This window comes from Coregonus clupeaformis, chromosome 2, assembly GCF_020615455.1.
Source record: "Coregonus clupeaformis isolate EN_2021a chromosome 2, ASM2061545v1, whole genome shotgun sequence".
Taxonomy (NCBI): Eukaryota; Metazoa; Chordata; class Actinopteri; order Salmoniformes; family Salmonidae; genus Coregonus; species Coregonus clupeaformis.
The window spans coordinates 17,569,207-17,578,477 of NC_059193.1; the positions used below are offsets into that span (position 1 = coordinate 17,569,207).

Genomic DNA, 9,271 nt, shown 5'->3' on the forward strand with positions numbered 1-9,271 from the left:
ATATATATATATATACACTACCGTTCAAAAGTTTGGGGTCACTTAGAAACGTCCTTGTTTTCGAAAGAAAAGCAAATTTTTTGTCCATTAAAATAACATCAAATTGATCAGAAATACAGTGTAGACATTGTTGTATGCATGTTGTAAATGGCTATTGTAGCTGGAAACGGCTGATTTTTAATGGAATATCTACATAGGTGTACGGAGGCCCATTATCAGCAACCATCAGTCCTGTGTTCCAATGGCACGTTGTGTTTGCTAATCCAAGTTTATCATTTTAAAAGGCTAATTGATCATTAGAAAACCCCTTTGCAATTATGTTAGCACAGCTGAAAACTGTTGTGCTGATTAAAGAAGCAATAAAACGGACCTTCTTAAGACTAGTTGAGTATCTGGAGCATCAGCAATTGTGGGTTCGATTACAGGCTCAAAATGGCAAGAAACAAAGAACTTTCTTCTGAAACTCGTCAGTCTATTCTTGTTCTGAGAAATGAAGGCTATTCCATGCGAGAAATTGCCAAGAAACTGAAGATCTCGTACAACGCTGTGTACTAGTCCCTTCACAGAACAGCGCAAACGCTGGATGATGGAATCCGCAGTAAGGGAAACAGCGCCACTGTCCACCCCACGGCTGTTGTTATTGTTTTTTGTTTTGTTGACGAAGCAGAGCTGGGAGCGGCGAACATGGTGGTGAATGTAAAAAAAAAGACATATGCTCTTTTTCTATTACACGTGCAATGATGTCAGAGGGAAAGAAACTGTGTTTGTTTTTTGCAGTAACTTCTTTGCTGTTGTAATATCGCAAACAGATGTGGCAGTTTCACCATTAAGGATTCCAGCTTTAACTCTTATGTCTGAATGAGTGTATTTACTCATTTACTCGGGGTCAGGGTAATAATTCAATTTCATTTGAGTACTGAGTCCTGACTATGCAAATCTGTTTGCTAGGGCATGACTTGAGAGTGTGTGCGTGTGCCTGTCTGTCTATCTGTCTGTCTATGTATGCGTGTATTCATGTGTGTATGTATGCATGTGTGTGTGTGTGTGTGTGTGTGTGTATATGTCTGTGTACCCATGGTTTCCAGAGCAGATGCAGCTGTCCCGGCTGTTGGAATGTGCCGATGTCACTAGCTCTATTTCTGGAACCTGTGTTGTTCTAAAGGTCAGATAAAGTGGCTCGGAATCCTCACAAGGCAGGAGGGTGGCAGGGGGCATTCACTAACCAACACACACCAGACAACACTTTCAGAGAGAGAGACAGAGAGGTAGAGAGAGAGAGAGAGGGAGAGAGAGAGCAAGAGAGAGAGGGAGAGCGCAATAGAGAGAAAGAGAGAGCAAGAGAGAGATTTCTGCCTAGAACAGAACAGAGTCTAAACGGATTGTATGGAAGTTGGACATTTAATGTACATAGATATTGAGTGATCAGGAGTAATCCAATAACCTTGGAGAGAAAGAGTCTGATTTAACTTTATGTTTCAGAGGAAGTTGGACTAACAAACACAGAAAGTCCACGGAACCATGGATGATGTATCACTCCACCAGGAGGATTCTGGGAACGACCCAACAGCCAACCAGACAGAGGACAACAAAAACAATCAGGTGTGTTTGTGTTGATGAAGGAAATACACCCATAAACAGATACAGACAACCCCAAGACAATATGAATACAGAGACAAACCTCAACCACCTACAGACAAACCAATACAAACTTTTTTGTATCAAGACAAAGTCATATAGCCTTACTATGAGGTGGCAGGCTTGTTAGATGTATTTTGCGGTGTGGTCAGATGTAGTATTTGGAGCGAAGACAGTGGGAGGGGTTGGTGGTGGTTGTGGATGCCTGCGTGTAACCTAAGTGCTGGGCTACACCTGTTCCTGTGTGATGAGGTGTGAATGACGGAGTCAGGCGCAGGAGGTAAAACACCGAAATCCAGAGTTTATTCAGTGTACATGAATAAAGCGCAGCAAGCGTCAAAACGAAACTAGCACAAGGGAAAAATCCAACTTGGCTACATACAAGGAAAGAGTAGCTCAACCGAGCTACCACTCTCACAAAGAACAATCACTCACAAAGGACAAGGGGGCAGAGAGAACACTTATACACAGACTAATGAGGGAATGAGTACCAGGTGTGTGTGATTGACAAGACAAGACAAGAAAAATGGTAATCAGGGGGGAGTAATAACCTATATGTGACCTCGTTGATTATTCTCAGGACTTTGAATGGCCCTACAAACCGTGGGCTCAGCTTCCGGCAGGGCAGGCGGAGGGGCAGATTCCGGGTCGAGAGCCAGACCCGATCCCCCGGTACAAAGACGGGGGCCTCACTGCGGTGACGGTCAGCGATGGCCTTCTGACGACGCACGGCGCGTTGGAGGTGAACATGGGCAGCGTTCCACGTCCCCTCCACGCGCCGAAACCAGTCATCCACCGCAGGAGCTTCGGTCTGGCTCTGGTGCCACGGTGCCAGAACCGGTTGGTAACCTAAAACACACTGAAATGGTGTTAGGTTCGTAGAGGAGTGGCGAAGAGAGTTCTGGGCATATTCTGCCCATGGCAGGAACACCGACCACTCCCCCGGCCGGTCCTGGAAATAGGACCTCAGGAACCTACCCACATCCTGATTTACCCGTTCCACCTGCCCATTACTCTCAGGGTGGAACCCAGAGGTCAGGCTGACCGAGACTCCCAGACGTTCCATGAACGCCTTCCAGACTTTTGACGTTAACTGGGGACCTCGGTCAGACACTATATCCTCTGGTACCCCGTGGTGCCGGAAGACGTGAGTAAACAGGGCCTCCGCAGTTTGCAGAGCCGTGGGTAGACCGGGCAGAGGAAGGAGGCTGCAGGCCTTCGAAAAGCGGTCCACAACGACCAGGATGGTGGTGTTCCCTTGAGCGAGAGGCAGATCAGTTAAAAAAATCAACACTCAAATGAGACCATGGTCGTTGTGGAACTGGTAAAGGTTTTACCCGCTGGGAGGTGCCTAGGTGCCTTACTCTGGGCGCACACTGAGCAGGAGGAAACATACACCCTCACGTCCTTAGCCAAGGTAGGCCACCAGTACTTTTCGGTCAGGCAGCGCACTGTACGACCGATACCTGGGTGACCAGAGGAGGGTGACGTGTGTGCCCAGTAGATCAGACGATCACGGATAAGCCCAGGCACGTACTGCAGCCCAGTTGGACACTGCAGTGGAGATGGATCTGTGCGTAATGCCTGCGCTATATCCGCGTCCATCGCCCATACTACCGGCGCCACAATGCATGAGTCTGGCAGTATGGGGGTATTGTCTCTGGGCCTCTCCTCTGTATCATACAGCCGGGACAGTGCGTCTGCCTTCACGTTCTTCGTACCCGGAATGTATGACAGTGTAAAATCAAACCGGGTGAAGAATAGGGCCCACCTGGCCTGGCGAGGGTTCAGCCTCCTCGCTGCCCGGATGTACTCCAGGTTACGGTTGTCCGTCCAGACGAGGAATGGTGTTTCGCCCCCTCGAGCCAATGTCTCCACACGGTCAGAGCTCGGACAACAGCCAACAGCTCCCGATCACCAACGCCGTAGTTCTGCTCCGCCGGGCTGAGCTTCCTTGAGAAGAACGCACAGGGGCAGAGCTTGGGTGGCGTGCCCGAGCGTTGAGACAGGACTGCTCCCATCCCAACCTCGGACGCATCCACTACGAACGGTAGTGATGGATCGGGGTGGGCCCGTACCGGGGCCGAGGTGAACAGTTCCCTCAGTTTACTGAAGGCCCTGTCAGCCTCAGCAGACCAGCGGAGCCGGGACGGCCCACCCTTCAACAGAGATGTAATGGGAGCTGCGACCTTGCCAAAGTCCCGGATAAACCTCCGATAATAGTTGGCGAAGCCAAGGAAGCGCTGCACCTCCTTTACCGTCGGCCAATTACGCACGGCTGCAATGCGGTCGCCCTCCATCTCCACACCTGTGGTAGAAATGCTGTATCCGAGGAAGGAGACGGACTGCTGGAAAAAAAACATACACTTTTCTGCCTTAGCATAAAGGTCATTTTCCAACAGTCGAACCAGGGACACATGCTCGGCGCGCGTAGCGGAATACACCAAGATGTAATCGATGTAGACCACTACACCGCGACCAAGCATGTCCCGAAACACCTCGTTCACAAAGGACTGGAAGACTGAGGGAGCATTCATCAAACCATAGGGCATCACCAGGTATTCATAATGCCCCGTGGTTGTGCTGAATGCTGTCTTCCACTCATCTCCCTCCTGCTCCTCGCATCAACCTAGTGGTGCGCGTCGCCAGTCCGGCCCGGCCCGTTCCTGCTCCTCGCACCAAGCCAGTGGTGCATGTTCCTAGTCCGGTTCGGCCCGTACCTGCTCCTCGCACCAGACCAGTGGTGAGTGTGTCCAGTCCGGCACAGCCCGTGCCCGTTCCACCGGTGCCTGATCCAGCTCCGGTCAGCTGCTCCAGTCCGGAGCCAGAGTAGTCCGCTCCACCGGTGCCTGATCCAGCTCCGGTCAGCTGCTCCACTCCGGAGCCAGAGCAGTCCACTCCACCGGGGTCTAGTCCAGCTCCGGTCAGCGGCTCCACTCCGGAGCCAGAGCAGTCCACTCCACCGGTGCCTGATCCAGCTCCGGTCAGCGGCTCCACTCCGGAGCCAGAGCAGTCCGCTCCACCGGGGTCCAGTCCAGATCCGGTCAGCGGCTCCACTCCGGAGCCAGAGCAGTCCGCTCCACCGGTGCCCAGTCCAGCTCCGGTCAGCGGCTCCAGTCCGGAGCCTGAGCAGTCCGCTCCAGTCAGCGGCTCCAGTCCAGACCCAGACGTCAGCCCCTCTCCAGGTTCGGGGTCTCCCACACCAGGGTCCAGACAGGGCTTGGAGTATAGTGGGAGGAAGGAGAGGGGAAGCAGCGCGCCGAGGTCCAGACCAGACCAGGGGCGCAACAGGAAGGCGGAGAATAGGTGGTTGTCACGCCCGGAGCCGGATCCGCCTCCGAGGCGGAATGCCCACCCGGCCCCTACCCTGTTAAGTAAAGGTTGTGCGGTCGGAGTCCGCACCTTTGGGGGGGGGGGGGACTCTTATTTGTTGAGTCAGGGTGTGATTTTCTATGTTGTATTTTCTATGTTTGTGATCTAGATTTTGTAGTTCTATGTTTGGCCGGGTGTGTTTCCCAATCAGAGGTAGCTGTCGCTCGTTGTCTCTGATTGGGGAGCATACTTAGGCAGCCTATTGGCAATTAGGTGTTGTGTTGTTCCGTGGTGGAGGCTTGTATTGTTTGTTAGCCTTAGGACGTCACGTTTAGTTTGTTTATTGTTTTGTCGTTGTGTTTATTCGTTAAATAAACATGTATGCATATCACGCTGCGCCTTGGTCTGACCCGTCTGTGAACGAACGTGACAATGACGGAGTCAGGCGCAGGAGGTAAAACACCGAAATCCAGAGTTTATTCAGTGTACATGAATAAAGCGCAGCAAGCGTCAAAACGAAACTAGCACAAGGGAAAAATCCACCTTTGCTACATACAAGGAAAGAGTAGCTCAACCGAGCTACTCACTCTCACAAAGAACAATCACTCACAAAGGACAAGGGGGCAGAGGGAACACTTATACACAGACTAATGAGGGAATGAATACCAGGTGTGTGTGATTGACAAGACACCCTGAGTCATGACCTGGAGTGACACCTGGGACAGTTCCTGAAGTTCACTTACCTAACATAATTCCAACATACTGTATTATCTGCAACTTTACACATCTTAATGCATAACATAAAGCAACATAAACCTGTAATATGTTTGAATCGTAATTAAAGCCATAAAACATTATGAAAAACGTGTGTGTAATATTACAGCCGGAGCTGTGTAATTAAACAACTCTACAGCCGAAGGTGTGTGTTCGGAGTGCCAAAGTAACTATGGGGATTCCCTGGAGTGAAGCAGACACATTTTATATTTGAGTTCTGAACTAGTTATAATGTCACTTTACATCTTCTCTCCCCTCAACAACTGATTTAGAATCAGGTCTATGACAACAGTTCTGGGTTTCACCATTTTGGTTTGTCCCTAACCCTAACCAAAACTATCTCAAGTGCTCAGAATAACCAATTGTAATCTTATCTGGTTTGTCTCTCAGACAGAGGAAGAGGCTTCAGTGCAGGAGTGTGACCCCCCTAAGAGAGACCACCTGGCGGAGGACACAGTGGAAGGTCATGGGGTTAAGTCTGGGGCTAATACGGCTAAAGCTCCAGAACAGGCAGCAGGGGCTAGCATTGGAAATGTAGAGGAGTCTCAGCCAGTAACCGACGCCAATGAGGTAAATGGTGAAGAGGCTTGTAAGGGTGAGGAGGGGCCGTCTCAAGGTGCAGACACTGGAGAAACAGAAGACCCCAAAGTGGTGAACGGAGAGAAGAAGGGGGAGGGAGAGAAGGAGGAGGACAAGAATAGAAAGGGGCAAGAGGTGGTCAAGAATGGAGATATTGAGAAAGAGGATATGAAAGAGGACAAAGAGAAGGGGGGAGAAAATATTGCCAGGAAAAAGGGGAAGGGGGAAAAGATAGGAGAGGGAAAAACAGAAGAGAAGAGAAAAGGAGATGAAGAGAAGGGGAAAGACAGAAAAGTAAAGGCAGGGAAGAGAGAGGGAGGGAAGGGAGAGGGAGGGAAGAGAGAGGGAGGGAAGAGAGAGGGAGGGAAGGGAGAGGCAGGGAAGGGAGAGGGAGGGAAGGGAGAGGGAGAGAAGAGAGAGGGAGGGAAGGGAGAGGCAGGGAAGAGAGAGGGAGGGAAGGGAGCGGCAGGGAAGAGAGAGGGAGGGAAGGGAGAGGGAGGGAAGGGAGAGGCAGGGAAGGGAGAGGGAGGGAAGGGAGAGGGAGGGAAGAGAGAGGGAGGGAAGGGAGAGGGAGGGAAGAGAGAGGGAGGGAAGGGAGAGGGAGAGAAGGGAGAGGCAGGGAAGGGAGAAGGAGGGAAGAGAGAGGGAGGGAAGGGAGAGGGAGAGGGAGGGAAGGGAGAGGCAGGGAAGGGAGAGGGAGGGAAGGGAGGGAAGGGAGAGGCAGGGAAGGGAGAGGGAGGGAAGGGAGAGGCAGAGGGAGGGAAGGGAGAGGCAGGGAAGGGAGAGGGAGGGAAGGGAGAGGCAGGGAAGGGAGAGGCAGGGATGGGAGAGGGAGGGAAGGGAGAGGCAGGGAAGGGAGAGGGAGAGGGAGGGAAGGGAGAGGGAGGGAAGGGAGAGGCAGGGAAGGGAGAGGCAGGGAAGGGAGAGGCAGGGAAGGCGCCAGAGAACAAGAGCAAACCAGTAAAAGAAAAGGAAGGGGCAGGAGGAGGAAAGGTTAAAGAGAAAAGCAAGGACTCGGAGAAGCAAGGGAAGACAAAAAGAAAGAGTGGCGTGAGTCCCACCACCTCTTCCCCATCCTCTGTGGCCCGACCACGGAACTCTGCCCGTTCTGGCCGGGCATCCACTAAAAATGACATCATAGCAAAGTTCCAGCAAAATGCCCCTGAGTAAGTTCTGACATGTTCAATATGACAAAATGCAACATGCTCATGTTTAATGTTTTTAAATAGCGATAATTGTATTGTCTTTTCACTTATTTTCAGGACACCGGTTGTCCGCAACTTCAAACTTCAGAGATCATCTATGGCTGTGGCAAACGGGGCGACAATCAAACAGAAAGTGCTTTCATGGTGTCAAAACAAAACCCGCAAATACGAGGTGAGGGGATATTCATGATCATGTGCACCAGAGGTACTGACATTGGAGCTCCATAACCCTGCCTGATACCCTACCCTCTCTTTCCCAGGGTGTTTCCATTGAGAACTTCTCATCATCATGGTGTGATGGGCTGGCATTCTGTGCGCTCATCCATCGCTTCTTCCCGGACGCTTTTGACTTCTCAGCCCTGAGCTCATCTGAGAGAGAGAAGAACTTCACCCTGGCCTTCAACACAGCAGAGTACGAAGCTGTGTGTATGTGTGTGTGTGTGTGTGTGTGTGTGTGTGTGTGTGTGTGTGTGTGTGTGTGTGTGTGTGTGTGTGTGTGTGTGTGTGTGTGTGTGTGTGTGTGTGTATGTATGTATGTGTTTGTGTCTGAGTGTGTGTGTTGTAAATTATTCATCATCCTTTCTTTCTCTCTCCCTCCATATCTCTTCCCCCCCTCTCTCTCTCTCTCTCTCTCTCTCTCTCTCTCTCTCTCTCTCTCTCTCTCTCTCTCTCTCTCTCTCTCTCTCTCTCTCTCTCTCTCTCTCTCTCTCTCTCTCTCTCTCTCTCTCTAAGGACCATGGCTGACTGCTGCCCTCTGTTGGAGGTTGGTGATATGATCCTGATGGGGAACAGCCCGGACCCTATGTGTGTGTTCACCTATGTCCAGGCCCTCTGTCAACACCTCTCCAAAATAGAGAAGGAGAGGAAGGACAAGGAAGAAGAGGAGGAGAAGAGTGAAAAGATGAAAGACGGAGAGGTAGAAACCACTACAGAGAAGAAAGAGGAGATTGAGGAAACTGGGAAGATAGATGGTCAACAAGAGGAGGAGGATGGGGAGAACGAAGTCAAATATGGGAAAGAGAAAGAGAGTGAGAAGAGATCAGCGCTGGAGGGAGATGAAGAGAAAGAGAGTGAGGAAAGAGAAGTTGGAGGGTTAATTGAAGCACAGGCTTAAGCTAATGCTAAAAGGACATGGAAAAGACCAAATGAGTGAGATTCAGAGAGATAAATAAATACTTTTCAATTGAGCCACATGATGAAGTATAGTTTTACAGTTTGGAATACGACTAGTGTTTAGCGTGTATGAGCATAATTTCTTAAAGAGTGACACATTACTACTGTATATTCAAAAGCTGGCTTTGTGATGGTTTGGAATTATTCTCAGATTCCAACAATGTGTGCAAATTATAACCTGTTGTGATATTTTAAACAATATTTAACACATGCTGTGTTCTTTTCCAATTTCATTATCATGTTGTGGAAGTTTGTGATAAATAAAATGTCAATGTATATTATAATGCATTCTTTTGATTCATTTTTCAGAAAGACAACCTATGTATGTTTTTATTATGGGTAAAGTTATTAAGTACGCCTGCACTGCTGGCCTAATAATGATTCAATAGGCCCTTGGGTTCATGATGATCTATCTTGAATAAAAATAAACGATTTATGACAATTGTGATAATATTCATTAACAGATAGTCTTGGAATATAACAATTACACTCTTATTCCATTCACTGAGCATTATTGTGAGTTATGAGACTTCCCATCAAGACATGACATTCCAACATCACCTAAGTCAGATATTGGCCATGCTTTCCATCTG

At 49.7% G+C, this 9,271-nt stretch overlaps 1 protein-coding gene across 1 annotated transcript; it reads left to right on the forward strand.

Annotated features, from left to right (window-relative positions):
• Nucleotides 1–1,203: 1,203 nt before the first annotated feature.
• LOC121535756 (smoothelin-like protein 1) lies at nt 1,204–8,959 on the forward strand. Its single transcript, XM_041843017.2, has 7 exons — nt 1,204–1,265; nt 1,480–1,599; nt 6,112–6,594; nt 7,177–7,466; nt 7,563–7,677; nt 7,766–7,917; nt 8,238–8,959. Exons 2-7 carry the CDS (start codon nt 1,519–1,521, stop codon nt 8,617–8,619), a joined length of 1,503 nt encoding a protein of 500 aa, XP_041698951.1. The 5' UTR covers nt 1,204–1,265; nt 1,480–1,518; the 3' UTR covers nt 8,620–8,959.
• The last annotated feature ends 312 nt before the right edge of the window (nt 8,960–9,271 follow it).